The sequence below is a fragment of the Trachypithecus francoisi genome, unplaced genomic scaffold, assembly GCF_009764315.1.
Source record: "Trachypithecus francoisi isolate TF-2019V2 unplaced genomic scaffold, Tfra_2.0 Lachesis_group4, whole genome shotgun sequence".
NCBI lineage: Eukaryota > Metazoa > Chordata > Mammalia > Primates > Cercopithecidae > Trachypithecus > Trachypithecus francoisi.
Genome location: NW_022681469.1, coordinates 96,040,914 through 96,066,486, shown reverse-complemented (window position 1 = coordinate 96,066,486; position 25,573 = coordinate 96,040,914). Strand labels below are relative to the sequence as shown.

The following is a 25,573-nucleotide window of genomic DNA, read 5'->3' as shown; positions in this document are numbered from 1 at the left end:
GGTGGGGGCTGCCACTAGAGAGGGGATTTGACCTTGAGTGAACCAGCTGTCCTCAGCTGAGGGTAATTCCCAGAGGGAGACTCAGCCCCAGGACTTAGGGAAGTGAGTGCCTCACACCTGAAGGGGAAATCTGGGCAGCACACCACAGCATCCACTACAGGGAGCTCTTCACCTTTCCTCCTGCTACTCAGCTTACCCGTGAGCTGAAAACTCAACAACTTTTGGGTGCATTGATTAGCTTTGGTACTTAGTCTTTCATGTAAATCTCTCGTGTCACATGCAGGTAACATTTTATTTCTCCTATAAGCCAAATAGCAAGGAAAAAAGGCTGCAGAATTATGTTTTTACCAAAGTCTCAAAATATGTTATTCAAATCAATGGAGAAAATATAGTCACTTTTTATTTTTTTAACAAAGAAAACCTTATATAGTCAATGAACTAGTATGTCCTTTTGTCACTTTTTTAAAACATACAGCAAATGAAAACGTTTACAGATTACAAGGACATTTTGCAATAAATCAAAAAATATATTGTAAAATTATTCCTGTGGTCTTCAGTAATAATAACAACATCAATAGCCATAATGGCTATCATTTGTATGGTACATTAGTGCTTACAGAATACTTTCAGATCACCAACTTGCTTGAGTCTTACGAGAGGCAGAAATGATTATGAAGAATTGAGGCTTACAGAGGCCAGGAAACCCATGCCTCAGTCCAGCACCAGCAATAGCCCATGGCCGCTGCAGGTCTGGTTTGTCTCTGGAGTCCCCCTACCTCCCCTTTCTCAATCTTCTCCCCAGCTCCACTCTGCCCTCGCCCGTGCTCATTCTCTGTTGTTCCACCCCAAACACCCAGACTCCCCAGCCAAGATCCCTCCCTGGGAAGGACCCATGTCCTGCTTTATCTGTGTCTATGCATTAAAATCTGCTCTCAGATGGCTGTCCCTGGGAAAGGGACTCATAAACTATTCACACCAAGCTATTAATGTTCAACAATGATGAATAAACTGCCCTCTACCCCCACCCAGGTATATGTTATCTGCATTTTAACAGGACCATATGGTGTTGAAGTATGAAGCAGGTGAATTAGAAAGATATTTTGGAGAGAGCCTTCCCACTTGCCCCCTCCTCACCCCGTTCATGTTATTTTACTGCTCTACCTGTGAAGCATTAATCATACAGAGCACCGGACTTGGAGTCAAAAGAATTGAATTTGAGTCCCTGCTCTTGTACAGATACTTAACTTTGCTGTCCTCAGCCTCCTCACCTCTGAAATGTGAAGATTGGATTAGTGTTTCACTTCGCAAGGTGACTGGAGTGACCAATGACACGAAAATCTCAGCATTACCTAAAACAGAAATTTTGTCAAAGCTCTGGGACTAGAGGAACTTGTACTGGAGATGGTGCAAAAATGAGACCAAGATCTCACTGCCCCATGGGCCTCACACCACCAGCCACTGGGGTCCCAGGAGGCTCTCCTGAAACACGTGAGCTGCAAGGCTGAGCTGAGCAGCTGCTACTAGACACGCTGTCTTCCCTGTACTACTGCTGTTTTTACATGTTTTACTTTGGCTTGTCCTTGAGTATGTAACAGAGATGATGTCATTGAAATACCTCGTTAGGCATATCTCTTCTCAGCAATTTAGTTTTGAATGCCCCCTCCACCATTAATGCTGTTTTATGGTTCTAGGAAAGGAGAAGGTGATTACTGCCCAGAACAAAGAAGGCGGGAAAAAAGAGGAGATATGGTATAGAGGTATCAGTGGAAAGGACAAGTAGAGGCCCTTTTGCCAGACAGAAAACAAAATATAGACATGATAAGACTATGGTTCAAATGCTGCTGCTCCTTGGGGTTAGCTAAGTATGTATGGGGAATGGAGGAGAAGTGAGAATATAGAAAACCCAGAAAAGGGGAAGGGGTTTGTAGGATGCTCTTCTCCAACACAGGGGTCTAGAGTAGGAAACAAATGGCACTATGGAATATTTAGCTGGACAGAAGGATAAGACAATTCCCTCTGCTTTCCTGTGTGTACGGAAGGGGAGGTAGCTCAGAGTGCTGGCTGGGACACATGTGCTCAGTTGAAGGGCACACTGTCCCTCTAGCTGAGGACTGAGAGTAGGTGTTCAACCTCTTAGATGGATGTGATTCATAGTCAGAGATTGGTGGACCAACAGCGTAATGAGAGGCAATGTGAAGGCCGAGTTAGACAGGACACATTGTGTTTGGACCACCCTGAGAGAAGGGATCACAGCTAAAAGCACTTCAACAGTGGGTAGAGTGAGGGCAGAGGCTACTGCTGCCCAGACACGAGTGGCAATAAATTGCTGCTTCTTTGGGGGTAAGAAGTCCCTGGAGGGCAACGCTTAGGTCAAAAGTCCTTCCCCCAGCACCAGAATCTAAGTGCTTCTCCTTGCACTTAGATTATATGTTGGAAAAAGGAAGGGAAACTTTTGAAGGAGAGAAACAATCCAGACATAGAGTTTGAAATTTAAATTGATTATATACCTAAAATGAGTCAGAGGAGGTTGAGTTACATTTAATTGGTAAGTTTAACTCTTCTCACCATCAGTGTGAAAGGTACCTTGCAAGAAAATTCAGTTCCACAAGGTCGGAATAAAAAAAGTTACTTTTTTCAATACATATAATAGATAGTGATCAAATCAGGGTAATTAGCATATCCATCATCTCAAACATTTATCATTCCTTTGTATTAAGAACATTCGATATCCTCCTTCTAGCAATTTGAAACTATATATTATTGTTAACTCTAGTCATCCTGCAGTGCTATAGACCATGACAACTTAATCCCAAGGAAAGTTGCTTTCAAAAAAATTTTTTTGAGATATGGTATGAACCACAAATAAATGTCTGTACTATAAATGAAATAAACGTCCACCTTTAACATTCCAGCAAATCCCAATCTTAGAAAATGTCATGTTAACAATGTAGAAGACAATTTTTAGTTCTCTAGTATAAGTTGTTCCTCTAGAGCAACTGCATTGTAATCTTTCAGGATGTAATTATTATTCATCATTCTATTATGAAAAACTATCAACCAAGGCTGCTAGGGACTGATACCAGGAACAAGGTTTGACAATTTCCAACAAGTTAATGATTTTTAAAGTTCCTTCTATCTATTGATCCTTGTGGAACACTGACATCGATTTTGGCACTATGAAGAAGTGGCCTGGGAAGTGGCTGTCTTTCCCACTTACTGCCTCCCCTCACCCTTTAGTAGCTGAGATGTGGGAGGATCAATGGGGAAACATTCTACAGTTATGCATAGGTAAACAGTTACACCGAAGTCGTTTCTCCTTGATAAGAACAGATGCAACAGGAATTTAAACCCATGACCCCATTCAGATCTTTCAAAGATATTAATTGCCAACTTTGTTAGAGAGATCCCGTAATCTGGGACTCAGAGGCTGTAGGTCATCAATGTGGTAGATGCTGTAGGTCATCAATGTGGTAGATGCTGTGAGTGACGGATAAGTCAGCGTTTTCATCTTTATTAGCCCTTTCTTTCCCTACTGAATCTGTAGTACTCTAGATTTCTAAAGGCCAGGTTGATGCTGTAACTAAATGAGCTATTGAAATCCCTTTTTGTAAAACCATCCCTAATTAATGGTATGACAACATACTCACCTATTTGCTATGTCTTAGTGGAGGGAGAGAACAACAATTTAGTGAGCACTCACTATATGCCAGGTATTTTGTCAAGTACCTTATTCATTTCCTCATTTAATTCTAGCAGTTGTACAAGGTTGTATTCTTCATGTTTTCAGAAGCTGAAACTAAGGGAGAGAGAGAATGTGACTTGGCTGAGATCATCCGAGTAGTAAGTGATGGAGCAAGAATATAACTCCTGTTATAAGAAAGTTCCTATTCTTTCTTCTATTCCATATTTCTTTGATAGGAGCTGATTTTCTCACTATTCTGTGGTTTCCTTCACTATTTATGGTATAAATTTATGTGCATCTTCCTTTCTCTTTGATGGCAGCCTTACTGATACATTTGCCTGAATACAGTTGTGTAACTGTCTCGTGTATATGCAGGAGACACAAGGAACGACTGACATTTTGTGGACACACAGGATAGTAATGAGTGGAGAATCTGTGACTGTGAGATCCAGTTGAGTAAAATTCAAGAACTAAGATGATGCAAACAAATTAGAAATGCTGAATAAAATACACAATGTTGAAAAGTGTAAAATATAGCTCACAAAAATAATAACAGTACCAGAAATTAAAATTAAAACTAAAAACTCAAAGATCTGAGCAACTGTGCTCATGCTTCAGCCTTTCTAAGATTGTACCAGGAATAAGTTCAAGTAAACTAGAAACTTAGATTTTAATGCTTACATGAGGGTGATAAATTAGGCCTCCGGCCCAAGCAAAATGGGAAGGTGGAACTGATCTTTCAGCGTAAGTACAAATAGCCCTCAAATGGCGGTTTATTACACATATAACAAATAATGAAAGGATGGACTAGAAAAAACTATGTCCATGGCTTAGCTTGCCTGTCCATGCCTGTGCTATGAAAGTGGGGAGGGTGTCTTCATAGGGAACTAAAACCCTAGTTGTACATCATGGTGGTTTGGGAGTTAGATTCTATTACCCCTATAATCCAAAAGTCACCAAGCCAAGAAATTAATATGAGACGGTTGGTGATTCCCCTGGCACACTTGGCAAATACAAACACAAAGCTGCTCTGAAGGAACACTCCCACAATCCAAGTTATATGGAGTTTCCACAGGGAAGCAGAACAAGCAAGATAGGTGGGTACACTTACCATACTGAGGTAGAAAGGGCTCAAGGACCTGCTGAAGAGAAATTCAGAAACTAGAAGAAAGATTCGAATAAATTATTCAACATGTAGCATAGATTTTAAAAAATAGATGGGAAATAGAGATTAAAAGATTTGGAACATAGAATAAGAAAGTTTACTCAATAGAATTTAAAGAACAAAAGAATATAGAACGTAAGAGAGAGACATTTAAAGAGGTGGCTGTGAATAGATAAAAGGCATAAATTCATATATTTAAAATCACAATAAATCCCTACAAGGATAGTAAAAAGAAATCCCACATCCTAACACATTATCATTCTGAAATTCAGGCCACCAAGACGAAGATAAATTCTTAAAATCAACCATAGAGGAAAAGATGAAAAGCAACCATAGTAGAAAGATAAAAAAGATAGAAAACCAGTTATGAATGACGCTAGACCTCTCAAGATCAACAATGGAGTCTGGGAGTCATTGAAATACTAGCTTCAGAGTGTTAACAGAAAATTGGAGGTGTAGAACACTATATGCAGCTAAAGTGTCATTCAAGAGTCAGGTTGAAAAACATATATTTGCAGAAATGACTAAAAAAGTTTAGCATTTAAAGACCTTATCTTGAAGAACTACTGGAGGATGTACTCCAGGAAGAAGGAATTTGAACCCAGAAAGAAGGAATACATTGAAAGAAGTAATAATGAACAACAAACAACAAAACATTGGTAAACATGTGTAAATATAAATAAACATTGACTATACATTCAAAAAATAATGCCTTTGTAGCTTGGGACGGCAAACAAACAAAATGTCTAGGGTGGGTCATTGTAGTTGAACAGATTTTAATGTCCTTACTTTGTTTAGGTAGAAAATATAGCATCCAAACTAGCTGAGATATGAAGAGGAATTAGGAAATTTGATTTATTCATTAGAAGGCAAGAAAAAGAAAAACAAAGAAGAAAAAAAACCATGGCAAAGAGAAAGAACAAAATAAGGTGTAGAAATAGATCAATATCTATTCAGTAATCATAATAAATGTAAATAGTCTAAATTTACTAGTTAAGATAACTTTTTGTTTACATTTTTCAAATAGCTATATTGTTTTACACAAGATACAACTAGAACTTAATGGCTCCTAAAGGTTGAAGGTGAATAGATAAAAGAAATAGGTAAATATCAATTTTTTTTAAAGCTAGCATAGCTGTTATGAGTATTAGACACGCTAGACTTCTAGATGAAATGCATTTTTGATACTAAGGAGGGTTGGTACATGATAATAAGGATCCCAGGTCTTTCTGACACCAAAGGCTACATCTTAGCAATTCTCGGTGCTGCCTCTCCCTTGTGATCATAGTGCATTATGTCACACAATTATTTAAAATACCTGTGGGTAAAAAGATATAACTCAAGGAACACTGGTATATAGTCAGAGTGGCCTGGGTTAAAGTTCCAGCCCCGCCAACCACCACGTTTGTTGTCTTGTTTCACTTCACCTTTCTGTGCCTCAGTTTCCTCATCTGTAAAATGTGGCCATTGTATCCGCCTCTCATGGTTTGAGTGATAATTAAAATAATTAAATAAAGGGCCAATTTATACTAGCTTCTAAATAAATGTTAGTTCCCTTTCTTATTACCCTATTTCTTATCACCAAACAAAACCTGCAAAACTTACTTGTAACTTCAGAAGGCAAATAGCTATTTAGGATTTCAAGCAGAAAACATTTTTCTTATGAAGAGTTAATTATCCTTGAAATTAAATATTTATGCATTCATAGAACCAATGTATTTATAATGTTACAATACGAAAGTGGCTGGTCTAGAAATTATAAGACGTTCTTAATGTCTTCACAGCTGATGTTTCTCCATCATGGGAATATTTTTACATTACCTTTTACAATTATCTAACTGGAATAATGTACTATAAGGTCACTTAGGAAAATAGCATGCAGTTGAAAATTTATATTCAGGTGTGTAAATGCTAACTGCTGGTTGAGATGCCCACTTGTAAGCAGCTTGACACTCAAGCATGTTTTCCCTTAAAACAAGATCATAAAGGGCAGTTTGTTTCTCAAGTTGGGTGACCAACTTGTCCAGGTTTGCCTGAAACAGAGAGATTTCTCAGGATGTAAGACTTACAATGCTAAGCCTAGGACAGTCCTGGGACAACCAGAATGGTTGGTCACCTCGCCAGTCCAACACCCCAAAACTGATCTGCCTGCCTCAGCCACTGCTACTTCATCAGAACCCAGCTCTGCCAGGAACCAAAGTTCCTCCTGTTGTACAGCTGGGCACAAACTTGATCTCTGACAGTCACCTGAGCCCCTGGGGATAAATAGCTCTGGGGTCTGTGTGGGGAGAGAAAATAAGCATTTCCTCTCTGTTACATTTTATTCCTTAGACCCCAATGTGCCATATCCCATGCCTAGAAAACACATCTTTCAAAAACATGTTATTTTTAGCTCTGATCATGTGCTCTCCTCTTACTGTTGCCCAAAATGAGCCCCCGATGTTCAAGGTGGAGGTATAAGCAGCAAAATAGGATCAGATACTGTCATATCCCCTCCACGGTCCTTATTCTCTCATCCCACCACCCACACATATCAACTCAGACAACAGATGCTTACTCTGAGATGCATGGTCCATCACCACTTCCCCAGACAGTGATTTCAGAATCCCTGTTGGAGCTTGATTAAGCACCACACAGCCATTTTTCTAGGAATATGATGTTGTTAATAATGACCTTGACATCCACAAAAATAAAGAGCAGGCTATTTAAAACAACTGCCATCCACCAAGGTCCAATTCAAATGACACTTCCCATTCCTCACATACACTGGTGGAAATTATTTCAGCCTCCCTTGTTCTCCCATAGCACTTACTTTATGCTTCTATTTAAACATTGATCATGATCTGCCTCACATTATAGTTCCTTAAACATGTGTCTATCTCCTTTATAAATTGTTAGGTCTTTAAGAGCAGGGGAACTGTCTCACTCATCTTATGTCACCCCTAGAACCCAGCAGAGTACCAGTCACAGAGAGACTATTCAATGAATATTTCAGAAATTGATAACATCCTTGGGACTCTAGAAACCCATTAGAGATCAGCTGGCTCCATTTTAACCTGATCAATAATCCAGCCTGTTAGAAAGGGTGACTATATTAAATATGTTCTGCCAACATTGCTTATTCTTGTGTTAAATTTCACAGACCAGTTAATTCAGTACGCCGTTCTGGTTTGAAAAGACTTGGCAGCGACAGAAAAGACACAGGTATTAGAATAAATAAAATTCAAATTATTCTAGGCAACCTTTAATTGAAAACTTATTTGAATGATGTTATTCTCTCTAATAGATAATTCCCAAATAGTAAGGTGTTATTTAGTGAGAAGAAAGGGTAAAATGTGACTTTTATATTCTATAGAAAGATTCTCATTTCAACTTAAATTGCTTCATAATACCACAGCAAAGCGGCCAAAATAATGAGTGAAGTCAAATTTCAGATAAATACACTGAACAAATCAAGTTTAAAATTCAATTAACTCCTGGAAAAGCAAAGAATTCTGAAATTAGGAATACATTGGGAATCAAAGGAATCCATGTCTTATAGATAAAACAGTTTGAAAAAAAAAAACAAATTCTTTATGTTTAAATATCAAAATAGTTTACCCAAGGACATAAACAGTTGTAAAATATACCCCCCAAATAGAGCCAATACATTAGTATGCAATATGAGTGGTAATAATTGGTGAAAACTCCAAAATCATCACCAAATTCAAAGCCACAAAAAAATTATCAGTGATCGAAAAAACATTTCACAGAATTTTGGTACTTCAATATTCAAGACTTTTTGGAAAAAGAATTTTTTTTAAGAACTTGATATTAAAGGTAATGCCAGGTAAATCAAACTTCTAAGATGACAGAAAAGAACTGTGTATTCAACCAGTAACTTTCAGAGATCCATGAAGCTATGGTTAAATAAACTCGTATTTTTGTCAAGACCCTGCATAAATGCTACCTGTACCTCCTGAAAGAACCACAAAAAACCTTTGTGAGGCTGTTCAACAAACATTGCACTTGTTCTGGCTCCTCTGGGATCATTCTCAGTCTTTACAATCAACTTCAGACTGAACTAGCTCTCGTTGAGAACCTCCTATGTGTCAGGCAACAAGAGCAGTATCAACATATCCATACCACCCTTCCCATAATTGCAAAGCATTTGAATACTGCAGCTTCAATTAGAATGAGTTTAAATTGATAGCTATTACTTAGCACATTAAAAAAGAATGAGCCCAGATGACACATATGATTAATTATATGTTATTCCATTCTGATTTTAAAAAGAGAAAAAGATTCTGTGTGATTTCACACTGTGCTAATTTTTCTAATAGGCAGAAGAAAAGGCAATAATTTAGTTGTGACAATATTACACTCCTCCTACCCGGAACCATGATAAAAGAATATCCCACTGAAACACCTCATTCAAAAGGCTGTTTTCCTTTATGATGATAGAAAAGGTATTTGTTTAGTTTTGATGACATTGTAAATGATTCCAATGTATTGCATGGAGGAGAAAAGAACAATTTTCTCTTGTATACATATTAATATGTAACCATATAAGCATAATGTTTGTGTATTAGAAAGAGAGGAGATAATTAACTGCCATCATGTTTACTACCTTCCTGTCATCAGTAGCACATATGGGACCTGCACATAGGTGTGTTAAGTTGGTGCAAAAGAAATTGGTTTTGCCATTACTTTCAATGGCAAAAACCACAGTTACTTTTGCACCCATCTACCAATATTGAGCAGTTGCATCTGCCATCTTTACTTCACCTAATGGGAAGCATCACATGATGGTGTGCAAACCATCAGAAGGTGTTTTTTCCTTCTCTCTAAATCTGTTTTTCTGTTCTGACCCTTGTCTAGACAGGAGAAAGAGGATAGAAGATAAAATATCCCAAAGAAATAGTGACTCCTTGCCTTCCTGACCCTGGGTGTGGAACTACCCCTACAACATTTATTCTCTGAATTTGTCAATTTGTCCATAAGATTGTGGTTAAGAGATCTCAGGCTGAGAAGTCTAATCGTAATTTGGCTGAAAGAAAAATATTCATAGAGAGGCCTCAGTATGCCCTGGAGTCAAGTCTGTAGGAAGAGCAGATGGGATTTTGTTTTGTTTTGTTTTGTTCTTAAGAAAAAGAAAGAAAATAAGGAATGCCTGGGAAAAAAGTTCGGGATGACTGTGAGACTTGATTTTATCCCTTACAAGATTTTTCCTTTAGAACATAACCCAGTTGTCCAGGCCTACCACTATCAAATTCAAAGCATGGGAATCACAAATAATTAAAAAGTAATCAAAATATGCATTACTGTGCCATATCTGCATGTTCTCTTCCTCCTATCTGGCATTCTTCATTTAGCAATTGCTGCTCATCCTTCACAACCTCAGCTCAACCATCAGTCAGTTGTCCTAGGAAGTCTGTTCTACTCCTGCACTCTCCCCAGCCTGGGGTGAGTGTCCTTCACTACCCCAGTAAAACCACAGTCCACTTCTTGTTAGGGAGGGAGATATTGCTACCCCTGAAATAGGAAATACCAATTTTGGACGTACTGAATTTTTTTGTTTGTTTGTTTTCGAGACAGGGTCTCACTCTGTCACCCAGCCTGGGGTGCAATGGTGTGATCTTGGCTCACTGCAACCTTCGCCTCCTGGGTTCAAGCAATTCTATTTCAGCCTCCTGAGTACCTTGGACTACAGGCATGTGCCACCATGCCCAGGTAATTTTTGTATTTTTAGTAGAGAGAGGGTTTCATCATGTTGGCCAGGCTGGTCTCGAACACCTGACCTCAGGTGATCCGCCTGCCTCAGCCTCCCGCAGTGCTGGGATTACAGCCGTGAGCCACCGTGCCCAGCCAACATATTGAATTTGAAGGGTCTGTGGGATGTTCACATTTTAGCCTTAACCCATAGAGACCTCTGGCCTCTGTTCTTTCTCTTTTCCTGTCTCCCTCTGCATAGGAGACAGTTGCTATTCTGACTGATTCATTAGACCACATTGCCTTAACAGGCAGGGACACAGTTGAAAGGTAACGAGCAGTCACAAGTGGCCCTTCTCTTCTTCCATCTGCTGCTAGATGTGACAGGCTGGCCCTTCTGATCTATGTGGCTATTTGGGTAAGTGGATTTGGGAATCTTCCCCAGAAACCTTACTTTTCCTGTCACTCTTCACTAGGCTGCTGAGATTTGGTTTGGAAACACAGGTGCTCTAGAGGCTTGAGCTGCAGCCAGGCACCCTGACTCAGCTTACCAGGCAGCCCTACATTTGGGCCTCATTGGATGCTTGTTCACCTGGCTCTGTTTCCTAGTTGGCAATTGACTCTTCTATGTACAGCTCCCTTGTCAGGAAACTGCAAACGGAAGCATGATGGATGGGAAGGTTCTAGCACCTAACTACTTCTCAAACCTCTGACACATCTCAGCACTTCCAACAATGCACTGTAATTATTTGCCTCCCTCATTAGATAGTAAATTCCCTGAGAAACTAATCTTTGTATCCTCAGTGCTTAGTACAAAGTCCAATACATATTAGGTGATGAAAATATGTTAAGTGAATGAATGAATTTGGCCATTCTTAGACCTAGTTCTTCAGTCTAGCCTCTGCCACTCTCTCTCTGTTCCTGTCAAGTAGAGCTCTGAAGGTTCCCTTCACAAACTGTGCTAATCCACACAGTTTAGCCCAGACCCAAAACCTCCTATTCTCAGCTCAATCCACATTCACTAGTAAGCATTTTTCAACTAGCTGGCCCACACTAATTTCCTTTTCTCAATACTTCTCACACAATTTGTATAGTATTTCATTACACTCTAATTTGTCTTCAGCGTGATACACCAGAGTTATGCTCTTAACTAGACCATGCACAACCTGGTCTCCACTTGCACTCACTTCTGGAAGACATTGTCAAGCAGGGCAAAGTTTTTGAAAACTTTTTGCAAAGGTTTTGCAAAGTTTTTGAAAATAAAGAGGAGCTGCTCTCTAGTCCCAGTAACTTGAATGAGGTAGGATAAGTCACTTACTTCCTATAGGCCTTTCTGTGAAAACTGAGGCACTAACCATCTGCTTGACTATGTCTTGGGCGTTGCAGGAATCAGAATAAAAACATGATGACACCTGCAAAAAATTATGCACAAGTGATACCCATAGATGATGGATTAGAGCAAGGGTCAGAGGAGGCCTTAATAAGTGCCGATGGATTTACTTGATAATGATTGTGTTGCTCATAGGGATCTCATTAATGAAGGCTAAATTGTTCTTACTATAACTCTAGTAAGCATTATTATTATTATTATTTGCAATGACAGCGGAGCGATCCGGTGCCTTTAAACATTTTCTAAAACCTATTTAAACCTATTTCAAACCTACTCCCATCCTAAAATTGAAAATGTTTGAGAAATATTACTATAATCTCTTAAAATGCAGTTTTGCAACTTTTTAAAAGTTTGTTATCATTTTATTTCTGAAAGCTAATTCTGGTTCATTAGGGATTTAGAATTCAATACAGGAGTCATCAAATACTCCATTTTTACCCACCTCTTTTCTATTACTTGTAACATTATCTTAACCTGAATTTTGATTCCCGTAAAGGTATACGTGGAAATTTAGGCAGGAATAATTATCCCCATCTCATGGGTGAGAACTCAGCCGTGTAGTGAACTTGAAGCTCAGAGAGCTTGAAAGTCACTGAGTCAGGTTCATGGGGCCCACACGGTGTGAAGGTTAAGTCCTCCTTCTAATAAGATGAAGTGAAGAAACAAAGGGATCAAGGTCTGGGTTGAGTATAAGTAAAATGCGGGTTGTTTAATGCTAAATCTTCTAGGTATTTAGGTTTGATGAGGTAAGAGGTTAAAATTTTTGTTTAAAATAAAATTCCTGGATTCTCTCTGAATGGTTCATAGGCATTATTCCTGTTTGCTCCACTCCATGTAATGAAGAGTTCTACAGTCATGCATCCATTATCAACAGGGGTACTTTCTGAGAAATGCATTGTTAGGTGATCTTGTTGTTGGGCATACATCATAGAATGAATGTACTTACACAGACCTGGATGGTGTGGCTTTCTATACTCCTAGACTGTATGACATGGCCTATTGCCCCTAGGCTACAAACCTATACAGCAAGTGACTGTCCTGAATACTCTAGGCAATAGTGACATAATGGTAGGTGTGTGTCTATCTAAACATAGAAATGTTACAGTAAAAATTCAGTATTGTAATCTTATGAGACACTACTATATGTGTGGGCCATCACTGACTAAAACGTTGTGAAGTGGTATATGACTATATGCGTGGTAAGGCGTGCTCAGCCTATCTGTGCTGAAAGATGGATTTTTGAGTAACTTTCTCTGTGTATTAGTAATTTTAATAAAGAAAATTCCCAGATACACTAGGTTAATAATTTTGATGTTGTGTAATAAATTATTACTTACTTATCTTTTTTTAGATTTTAAAAATGCTTTACAAATTGGTAGTTCCAATAATAAAGAAATAAAAATAAAGGAAATTTTAGGGAAATTGTGGAACAGTTTTATCTTAGTTTCATTAAAGGAAATTACATTTTGTAGCAACACTGACTCCATTGCCTGAAAAAAGTTGTAATTTTTTATGTGCAGAGAATATTGTATATTCTACAAGATTCCCTAGGTCATGATGAATATTGTTATTCATGTATTTTTTTTTGTAAAGCTTTAAGATGTCACATAAACATATCTGTGCATATTTTTTACAGTGTGGTATGAAGTACCAGTATGGGATGAGACTCATTTTCTTTGATTTAGAAATGACACGTAAAAATATAATAACATTAATTTTAAAATAAGCCCATGCAAATAGGTACTTAAAGGAGGAAGTTTAATAAGTTTCAGCTAAATTAATTGACATGCCCCATGTTGTATGAAAAGATAATCATCCCACTAATTGTATTTCTGACTCAAATTCTAAGAGTAGTGACCAAAATAGATGTGTAGACCTCAACGGTCTGATATGGTAGCCACTAGAGACTTAATGGCCATTTAAGTTAAAATTCATTAAAATTAAATAAAATTTAAAATTCATCTCTTTATTTGCACTAACTTACATTCAGGGACTCAAAAGCCACATGTGGCTAGTGGCTGCCATATTAGACAGAGGGATAAAGGACATTTCACAGAAAGCTCTAGTTAGTCAGAAAGTCCTTCTGCTAACAGCACTGGTTAACAAGGTTAGCAAGGGTTCCATGTGACTGGGGGGAAAGCTCAGAAAAGTTTCTCAAATTAGCATTCCTTTGATCAATATCTTCAAATGCATCTATATGTTTTACACACATACACACACACACAGCTGATCTTGGTTATCATGATAATCATATCGTCATACCTTTCACAGCCGCTGTTTTAATATTAGTGAAACAAACCCTGAATCTGCTAGTTGAGGGAGACTATAATGACTAATTATTTTCATTAAACTTATTATTACAAAATAATATTATATCTATAGTGATAGATATTAATATCACTATATTATATCACTATCACTATAGATATAATAATATCTATCACTATAGATATAATAATATTATTAATATTTATCACTTTTGTAATAGATTTTTCATTGAGGAGGATACACTTTTGAATGCATGATACTTTATTTAAACGCACATATATACAATGATGACAAAGGAAAACATTGCAGAATTCAGCACAATGGCTGCATGCATTGGTAGGATGGGTGGACACTCATTTTACACGATGAAATATGGGCTGAAAATAGGAAAAGGCCAGAGAGCAAGTTTCATTTCCCATCACCACATTGAAGGGTCTTCAAGCCTGTAAAACATAAGAAGCAAAGCATGTAAGGGAAGCTGCCCAACTTCCTGAGGTATCAGCAAGGGTGAGACATTTAGCTCTGAAGTGAAAGATGACGGGAACTGTAGGAAAGTCTCCTGCTGGCATTCTAAACAAGAAGCCACGTGGAATATCAGAACGCGAGGCAGAGGCACAATGTGCACAGCCCCAGCTGAGCAGTTTTCCACGATGTTGACAGGAGTCTTGGGCAAACCTCAGAGGGAGCATTTTAAAGGCTCTGTATCTATCAAAGGAGCCGAAGAACACAATCTTTTGAAAATCAAAATTACAGAAATCACATGAAGCTGTAAGAGGAAAGTTATTGTTCCTCAACTCTAAATATGCTTCCTTTTCCTGCCAGCTTTATTATGTAATACGATGCTACTTATTAGACTATGAGATCTTTTTAATAAAATAGCACTCATAGGCAACTTCAAGACTGTCAAATTTTGTCTTCTTCTAACTGCACATGATGGAGTCTGTCAGTCAAGGTGCAATTAATTTTACTTCATGCACTAACTGGGCCACAAAACAAAGACAAAAGCCAAGTAGGTCTGGGTTGTTATTTTTCTGACAGTAAGTAGATATAGCCTACCCTAAACATTTTACTGTGGCAAACACCATATGCATGTCAGTGAAACATGGAAAGACATTTACTGCTTAGTATTAAAAACAACCCTGGCCAGGCGTTGTGGCTCACAACTGCAATCCTAGCACTTCAGCAGGCTGAGGAGGGAGGATTTCTTGAGGCCAGGAGCTCGAGGCTGCAGTGAGCTATGATTGCATCACTGCACTCTGGCCTGAGTGACAGAAGGAGACCTTGTCTCTGAATAATAATAATAATAATTTTTAATTAAAGAAGACAATGCTTACAAATTTTCTACCTATTTCCCTTGCATTTGCTATTTAAGTCTGGGCTGGTTCCTCCAGGGACAGAAGCACTGGAGTTTTATCTCAGTTCAAATCATTATTCCCTTTACAGAAAACAAATCTCACAACTCTATATTAACACCCTTCGTTCTGGCTGGCCATTTCACAAGAGAACTGAGGGAGGTTAGAAGGGAAGGTGGGTGGCCCAGCGGGTCACCCTGCTGAGTCTCTAGGGAGAACTTGGAGAGCCACATGTCAGTCACACTCACTGAGCAAGTGTTCTAGTGACCTCTTCTGGGGAACTTTGTTCTTGATGTTGTAGAACTCTGGGTTTAAGGCAGCCAAGCTGCCACAGACATGGGTGGACCCTGTGCACTATGATCTTACTGTGGTTAGAGACAGGAAGCAAGGACTGAAGAGCCAGGAGGTTATGAAGATGAAAGAGGACCTGGCTCCTCTTCAGCAGCACTCCTTGTCCAGGAGGCACCAGAAAATCTTAGCTCAATGTTTAACACTTAGACATTGGTGGGCACCTCTTTCCAAGACAGACCCAAACTGCAAGAAAGTCCTGAGACTACAGATAAACTCCTAAGAATACTGTCATTCAACGTGCATTCATTGAATGTAATAAATCACTACGTGACACAAGTTGAACTAAAATATGTCAAAAAGTAATCCGGAGCATCTAATTTACCTACAGCTTCATGTAAAACTGGGAAAGTTGGAGTAAAAACCATGGGGGACATTTTCTAGAACATCTGGATGCTCCACATACATAAAAACTACAGATCTTCCCAGCCAGAGATGGACAGTTGGTCATTTCAATTTAGAGCCAGGGACTCACTCTATGCTCCCCTGATTCCAACAATGTTAGAAATTCTATATAATTTCGAAGTTAAAAGTCAATTATTTTTAAAATTGTCAAAGGAGCACCAAATAACCTGGGCTAGAAAATGTTATTCCACAGACGTTTAGAGATTTGACAGTGAGTACATGAAAAGAGAGGTCTCCTCTGCCTGCTTCTTCTTCCTCATTTCTGCCGAAATCTCCCCTAGTGTAGAAGTCCCTGTCCCAATGCCTCCCACCAGGCACCTGTCTCTGACTTCCCTCCTCTGGGGACCTTGAGCTCTGCAACAATGTCCTTGTCACAAGCCTTGTCATACCGAGTTCTGGGAACATTTTCTGTGCTTTCTCTCATCAAGAGGTCTGAAATCAGTGTCTCTGGGCTAGATCGTTTGCCATACCTGGGGAAAAAAAAAAGTCTTTTAAAGCAAGTTTGGAATAGGCATAAAACCCTTAGGAAAAAGGAAGATAGTCTCCTATTTGGGATATGAAAACTAAACATTATTGTCAGTTGTTCATCTGTAACAAGCAATCTAGGTGTATAAAGCATATATTATCAGAAACATGATCATAAATATTATTTTAAATTATTTATATATATATATTTAAATTTTGCTCAAATACTCAATAAATAATCTAGGAGGTTATTTAAACCAAACCAAAATTCCTAGTCAAATTCCTGCCTTTTTAAACAACCACAAATAATATGTATAGAGATACATACTTTTATAACTAGGTGACAGGAAATTTGAAAACATGGAAGCATGATTGTAAATGTTTCCACAATTAGTTAATTGGCTATTGTTCTGATGATACACAGCAGTTTAAATCTTAACACGGAGACCAGATGATATTTCAAAGACAGTCCTAGAAAAAAATCAGCAGATTGCCGTGTAAGACCCACCTGTGTCTTTGAAGCTCAATTTTCTCGTTTGTAAAATACCCTCTGCTTAAATCAGAGTCTTTGTGAACATCCAGTGTGAAATGTGAGTCCCAGTGCTTTCAAAGTGACAAAGTGATACACACATGCAAATTACTGCTGTTGAAATGTATCCATTCTTCTGGTTACCAACAGACCCTGGGTCTTATATTTCTCATATTCATTTAAGGTGCCAAATGCTAAAGCCTTTCCTGATGTTGTGATTTTAGCCTCCCTGTAAGTCTAAAGGAATCTAACTGGTTCATGGAAATGTTCTTGTTTTTTTTTTTTTCTCCTATAGCAGGATATGGGCGAGACAATACACACAGGTAAGGTTTCGTTTATCTGCGAGGGTAGTATATGCTCCCCACTCCAGGACACTACAAAAGAGTCAGACAAGTCTATACCAAATTGCATCTTTTGAAGAGGTCATTTTTCCCTTTCTCAGAAAAGGTGTTGGACACCAGTCGCCACTTTGTTTAGAAATAAATTAGCCTGGTGTGGATTGGTTAATAGGTCTAACAGCTGAACATAGCTGACAGAGGATATATTCTAATTGCCAAGCAAAATTATATCTACATTTTTTGGAAAGATTTTCTATTACTGTTCTTTAGCTGAGACTCAAGGGAAGCAAAAACAAAGCAACCCCCTGTCCCACTCCCATCAGGTAAGATTTCCTCAAAGATTTTCTGGAGCTGTCATATTAGACTACAGGCATCTGCTTATATTTATTTATTCTGTCCATCCATTGGTTTTACTAATCGTAAAACTCTAGGACAACTGTAACTCATTTATCTTCATCGTGCTCCAGTGAGTAAAAGAACTGCCAACTGTTTTCTCCAATTTACCAGTAAAAAACCTAAATCTGAAATAGGAGGATTTGCACAGTCATAATCTTGCATCCAGTTCAGAATTGTTCACTCTTCTTCCTTCTTTAATTAATTCTGGATCATCCTTCCTCCCTACAATGCTGTAACTTTCAAAGATTGAGTCCTTAGAGTAAAGATTCTCAAACATGGCTGCACATTAGAATCACCTGGGGAGTGTGAAAAACACACTCTAAAGCCCAGGCCCTATGCTAGAGGGTCTGATTTAATTGGTCAGGGGTGGATCCCAGCATCAGTGTACTTTAAAAGCTCCCCTGATGATTTTAATGTGCAGCCAGAAAGGAGAAACACTAATCTAAGGCTGAGTTTCTCCGGGACTGCCTAGTCTTTGTAATGGGGGCTGTCCTGGGCATGGTAGGATATTTAGCAGCCTCCTTGGCATCTATACATCTAGATACCAGCAGCACCCACCTCCCGTTGTGAAAACCAAAAATGTCTCCAGACACTGCCAAATCACACCTGGGGAGCATAAAATCACCCTCAGTTGAGAACCACTGATTTAGGGGACCATATAAGTAAATTGTAGGAGACCCACACTCTAGAATAAGCAATGCAGCTTCCAGAAGCAATGAGCCAGGGGTATATACACAGCAACAAGAATATAAGCACAAATTGAGTGTAGGGGGAACGGGGGTGGGGGTGGGGGGAAGAAAGGTAATGATATCAGATTACATCTATAGTAAATTAAAGCACATCCACAAATGACCCTGTAATTTTCAGAAACACACATAGGAGTCGGTGTCTGTGGTGGGAAGGAGAAGACGGATGTACATTAAGAGCCTCTGCTGGTTTCTAAGAAGGAGTTTACATAAAGGTGAGACAGGAAATTCTGCCTCAGAGACCAGCTCATTCCCATCTAAGCTGAATCTCTTGCCATGAAACCCAATTCCCTTTCCTTTATGTTTTTTTTTCTCATCAAACATGGTGGAGATAACACCGCCTGTTGATGGTGGTGACAACATCCAAAGAAACTCAAAGGAGGCCCCCAATTCCATAATTCCTATAAAAATAGCTTTCATGAAATGTCCTTAGCTTCATGATTTGTGAAATGGAGATAATTATACTCCCTTCAAAGCTTTGAGGTAAAGACTGAGTGAGATAATGCCTAGGAAAACATTTTAAAATGCTAGAGCTTTGTAAAATTGTAAAGCTTTAGAGCAATCATCTTTGGAAAACTGAGTTCTACTGTATATCATGCTATAACTAAATAACAAAGGTTTTTCTAGAAAAAACAGTTAATATTTTTTTGTTTGTACAAGTTCTCTTTGATCTGCATGACAGCATAGCATAGCAAGAATTTGAATCAATTAACTTTCTGGGAAGTATGGAATATAAAATATTATTGCTTTTTGCTAATTAAAATGATCAGATTTCAAGGGATCACAAACCAACACTATTTAATTCTGGTATTTTCATGTTTTTCAGATTCTATATAAATTGCAGCTTTTTCAAAAGCTTTTTTAGGATGTTGAATACCTTTTTGATGAAACAGGAAAAAGCAAACTTGATTTTAGAAGTACAGATTCTCTCCCTTTTGAATCCTTTCCAACTACTCCCTGACTTGTAAAAAGTAAAAATATGGACTAAATAAATAAACCCCACAATATTTTAAACATATAATTTAAACATGTTAACTAACATTCATGCTTCTAAAGGGCTTATCCTTTAGATATGGTCAAATGATTAAAATCATTTAATCTTAGTAATTAAAATAAGATGTGAAATGATTTAGACCTAAGATCAACTAATTTTGAAAATGAAATTTAAATCCTATGTAATTTGTAAAACAGTTTGGATTTGATTTTTCCCTTAATTGTCAATGTTGAGAGTGAAAATGTGGCATTTCATTTTGACTTTCTGAATGTTCAGAATAAAGTTTACAACTTCTCAGATTCCATGTAATCCGTGGATTCATCCTAAAGTTACTGGACCAATGTAAGTTTCTTCTTAATGAAATACCAAGTGGGCACTTTCTTTTCAGAATTCGCCAGCTATAAAATAGGGGGAATCTCTGCATTTTAGATAAACTGTTTTCAGGCTAAATCTCTAATTACTGGGACTAGGATTTTCAAGTATGAGACTGAGACTGCAGAAAAACACAGTACAGAAGAAAACAAAATAGCTCTATTTGTCTTTTTCTAACTACTGTCATTCAATTTGCCCTAGGCAGGCTGGAAAGTCTAACAATGTCTGTGGCAACCCTGCAGTTTACTACTTGGTTTGGTTTTCTTTGGTGGTCGTTCTGTTTTTCCTAGACACCTTGCTAGCCTTTCTCCCTACAGCATTTCTCTGGCGCATTCTTGCCCCTTTCACTGGGTACTTTCGAGATTTCTGGACAGGCCCCCACTGCTGTAAGAACCACAACAAACCACAAGAGGTGAGTGAGAGGAGATTGCCCGCCTACCAGCCTGGGGAACCTGAATCTGGGGATCACTACTCTGTGACTGTAGTTGCACAAAATGGAAGGTATCCATTTTGTGTGCAGTGTGCCCCGCACAAACATTTACCTAGAGCTGACTAAGAGCCTGATACTGTCCTGCCCTGGGATAGAGCGAAGGAAAAGAAACAATCCCTTCCCCTAACCAGGATCTCCTGGTGTGCAGGCACTGGCGCTCCTGGAATCGGTCCCGCGGGCCCACCCACCTCTGCCTGGTGATGAGGTTGATGTAGTGTCGCAGCGCCGAGTAGTATCTGGCCATGTCCTCCGCTGGCGCGTCCTCGCCCGGGTTGTCCGGTTTGGAGGGGTACGCCTCGGCCAGCGCACCCAGGCACACGAGCAGGGACAGGGCGAGGGTCAGTCCGGACAGCCCCAGTCGCTTGCTACCTAGCATCTGCGGGCACAGAAGGCTCAACGGACGGGCTTGGGGATTCAGAGGACCCGCGAGCAGCACCTCCCTCCTCTGCCTCCCGCGCTCCTCCTTCTGCTACCACCCGCGACCCCCAATCCGCTCTCGTCTCAGTCCCGCAGAGAGAACCCAGGCAGGGCTAGCACCACCTCGCGGACTCTGGGCGCCGTCTGGCCCGGACCTGCCCCTCTGCTCCACCTGAAAACTTCGCGCAACTTCGTTCCAAGTCTCGGGGACCAAGGAGCGCGCGGCGAGAGGTGCAAGGTGGGGGCCCCGCCAGTTTAGACACTTTCAAAATCAAATTGTAAGTTCCTCCTGCTGGGTCACTTTTCTCCCCTCTTGCCGAAACTCTTGTCTGGGAAGAAAACTTTCTTCTCTGTTACTTTTGGTCTGCCTAGCTTCAGGGGATCAACGCTGACGGTAGAGATCACCTCAGGGTGATGACTGCGGTGGGGAAGGGGAAAGAGAATTGCTTCCTGGGCCAGAATTACTCCCAAGAGATTTGGAGCCCAAGAATCCAGGCAGATGGCAGGGCGCGGGGCTCCCGAGCGCCAGGGATTCCTCACTCGATGGCGCTGCCAGGGAAACCTTCCTACCGCGCACCGCTTTCTGGGCCTCAAGGCAGTGACCCGCAGGGCGACCGCCAGCTGCCTTGGGATAGGGGTCCCGGGTTCTCCCTCCGTATCTGCCAAAAGGTAACTCAGAAGAACCGCCCAGCGGGAAGGGCCCGGGAGAAGGGCGGTGGACAATCAGAGCGGAGCAGAGAGACAAGTGGAATTTAGCCGCCAAGAGGGCTGGTCCGCGTCGGGGCGCCGAGCCGGCATAGTCCCGGCTGGGGAACGGGGTGCTACCCTCCCGGGGCCCCAGAGCTCCACAGAGCCGGAGGCTGAGCCTCTAGCAAGTTCATGGGCGCCCCTTCGCTCCCACCCCTAGTCAAACGGGTCGTAGCACTCACGGTGGCTGGCGCGCGGGCGTGGCTGGGCGGCAAGTACTCTGCTGTCGGGCGCGCGTCTCCGAGGGGTGAGAGCCAGCGGATGGGGTGCAGAGAGCGGGTCGCAACCGGGCTTTTATGGAGCTTCCTCGCCGCAGCAGGAGGGGCCTCGGGCAATCACGTTTGGGTGACTCCTACCCGCCACTTCCCGCCCCCGAGTGGCGGGGGGAGGGGGCTGGAACCGCAGCCGCACGAGTGTTGGCTTAGGGAGCCACCCACACCCCAACCCTCCCGCCCCAGGCACTGCCCGAAGAAGCGGGGCCTGGGACCGCGCGAGCGAGGCAGGGCGCTCAGAGCGCGCTGGACAACACCAAAGCCCAAGTGTCTGCCCTCGGGCAGTGCCCCATCCCTGCTTTTCTTCTTTCCTTTACGCCCCGTCTAGTCCTGCCAGAGATAGGAGCAGCCCAGGCGATTCTTGTCGCCTGCCAACAGGACTTACCAAGCCACTGGGCGCCGGAGTAGGAAGCATCTGAATGCTCTTTGCGGTGGGACATCTCCAGGATCAGCGCGGCATCCTCACTGGGCACAGCTGCGCGCTTTTGGAGAGAGGCAACTGGGCGCACCGATTTTTCCTGCACTTAGCACAAGTCGGAGGCAGCTGCCGGAAGTCTCCAGCTAGAGGGTCGCAAAGCTGCCCCGGACCCCTCCGTGCGGAGCTGAGAACTGGTTTCATGGGCTTCAGCCCCTTCCCTCAGCTGGTTTTTCTAGGACATCAGCCTTCCTCAAGTACTCGCCCAGACGCAGTGAGCCAGGCTCGGTCTTGACATGAGTGTGGCGACTCAAAATTCCCCAAAGGGAGAACACGGTAAACCTTTTCCCCTAGTTTGCTGAAAAAGAGCCACGCTTCCAGCTTCTAGAGACTCTTTTAAGCGCAATTTTTAAAATGTTTTTTTTTTTTTTTTTTGGTCCAAAGTGACGGTAGTTAAATGAGCAACAGTTTCTCTCTTATTTGTTAACCCTTGTATAGTCCTATGTACATTCAATTAACGTTAATTGAGAATGTGGGTTCTGATTAAGTTGAAACTTGTTAAAAACGATGAACATTAATTTGCTCATCGCGTTAAACCTGTTGAATGAATATGCAAGATACAGAAACTGTTATTACAAAATCAAGATTTTATGCAGTGGACTGAGATCTTAAAGTTCCGTGAATGAATGCTCCTGGATCTTTCTAAATAAAATGGCATTTTATTTCTAAATGAAATGAAAGTCTGAATCTTTTTAAATAAAATGGTATGTTGGGAAATTAAAGCATTAAGTTGCATGTTACTTTAATGCTAAAAGAACAAGTGAGTCTGTTAAGCTGACACTTAGTTTTGTGCTGTTCCAACAGCATTGAATTAAATATCAAAAAACTGTGAAGCAAACCATCCTTTGTGTGTATGTGTCTGTGTGTTTGTGGGATCAAACTATAATTTTGGAGACCAACATCCTTTTCACTTGACAACTGCTTCTCTTTCTGTATTACACAAACATGCTGGAGACACAAATATCAAGACTTTCAGAGTTGCTCCGGGTGCTTACATGACAGAGCCTTTGGTAAAAGTGCAAAACATCTTCTAACTTAGAGCTCTTCCTAGATAAAAGGAAAGTTACAGTCCACTTTTCAATAAAATAATCTTATTTTAGAGTGTATCACAGATTCATATCAATTAAAATCTGAACTTAAAAGGTATCATTGAATTTGGGAGAAATTACTTCTAGGGAGGCCCACACCACTGTTGAGAGAACACTGTGGAGGCTTGATTAATTTAGCTTAAGATAATGTCGTTGATACTCAAGAATAAGAACTTATTCTCAGGGTTAAGGATTTAGAGAATTAAAAACAGGGGGTAATATGCCCTACATGTGTTTACACTCTTATCTCCTTTCTCTCCAGTCCAAGCCGCATCCCCTGGCCAAAATACAAACAAAACCAACTGTTTGCAACTCAGTCCTGTATATTCTCCTAGCTCCTGAGCCATTTCTCTGCTTTGTTTCAAAGTCATTTATTTGTAACAGCTTTGTTAAGATACCATTGAGATACTATTGAGCTTGTTGAGATTCAAAAGGAGGTGAATCAGTGGAGACTAGAAAAGGTAATGATCAAGAGAAGTCAAATAACTTGTAAAGGTCCATGTGGTTTGCAATTAGGAGGTCTTACTGATAGCAAGTTCACAGCTTGATTCAGATAGAACCCAGACCACATGAAACCCAGTGGTTTCATGACCAAACCTAAGGTAAAAAAGCAGAGGCAATGAATAGATACCATTGAATATATACAAAGCTACAAATGTGTAAAATATTCAGTTGGATATATTCTTACACATATGCATGCATGTTATATGCTCAGGAAGCCATCACTGCAACCAAGAAAATGAAGATATACATCACTTCCCCAAATTTCCACAGGTACCTTGTAATTCCTTCCTTTTGCCTCTTCCTCACCCCTCCTCCATTGATCTGCTTTCTGTCACTAGAGATTTGTTTGCATTTTCTAGAATTGCACATAAATATAATTCCACAGTAGGTACTCTTTGTCTGACTTCTTTCACTTAGCATCATTATTTTTGAATCCACTCATATTGTTACATGTAGCAATAGTTTATTCTTTTTTATTGCTGGGCAGTATTTCATTATATGATGTACTTCAAAATTTTTAATCAATTCTACTGCTCATGAATTTTTGGTTATTTTCACTTGAAACTTTTATGAATAAAGCTGCCTTGACATTCATATTCAAGTCTTTGTATGAACATAAACCTTTAATTCTCTTGGAAAATACTTAAAACCAGAATGGCTGAGGCAGATGGTGAGTGTATGTTGGCCCATAGTTTGTTGGTGATCTGTTTTTGCTTCTATTTTGCTCAGTTTTTCCTTTATATTTTATTTTGGATACTCTCTATTGCAATGTCTTTGAGTTCACTAATCTTTTTTTCTGTAATATCTGATTTCTGCCAATGCTATCCAGTGTATTTTGCACCTTATACCTGGTAGCTTTCATCTCTAGAATTTCAACTTGAATCTTTTTTTTTTAAATTACAGGACAATATAAAGCAATGAATCTTTTTTATATCTTCCATATCTAAACATGTCCGCTCTTCTCTCTAGCTTCTTGAATATACATTAATAATAACTTTTGTACTACTAACATCTGTGTCATTTTTGTGTACTTTGGGTTGATTGATTTTTCTCCACATTATGGCTTATATTTTTCTACTTCTTTGTATGCCTGATAATTTTTGATAGGATGTCAGATATTGTGAATATTACCTTGTTATTTGTTTTTTTGTATTCCTATGACTGTTCTTGAGCTTGTTCTGAGACAATTAAAATTTTAGAGACAGTGTATCCATTCAGTTCTTGCATGTGAGTTTTGTTAGGTGGGACTAGAGCTGGTTTTAAACTAGGTTTACCCTTTCCACACTTTAAGGCAAAAATCCTTCTTTTTACTTTAACTGGTAACTGACTTCCCCTCAACATACACACCTCAAATTGCACAGCTGTCCCCTCTGGCTGTTGAGACAGACACTATTCCCAGCCCTTGGTCAGCATCAGACCTTTTTGTGTTGTTCTTTTCC

The 25,573-nt window shown here is 40.0% G+C and overlaps 1 protein-coding gene across 1 annotated transcript; it reads right to left on the bottom strand.

Annotated features, from left to right (window-relative positions):
* Window positions 1-14,436: 14,436 nt before the first annotated feature.
* On the bottom strand, window positions 14,437-22,231 carry NPY (neuropeptide Y). Its single transcript, XM_033193526.1, has 4 exons — window positions 21,978-22,231; window positions 20,820-21,007; window positions 16,691-16,771; window positions 14,437-14,639 (listed from the first exon to the last, which is right to left on the bottom strand). Exons 2-4 carry the CDS (start codon window positions 21,005-21,007, stop codon window positions 14,615-14,617), a joined length of 294 nt encoding a protein of 97 aa, XP_033049417.1. The 5' UTR covers window positions 21,978-22,231; the 3' UTR covers window positions 14,437-14,614.
* Between the last annotated feature and the right edge of the window lie 3,342 nt (window positions 22,232-25,573).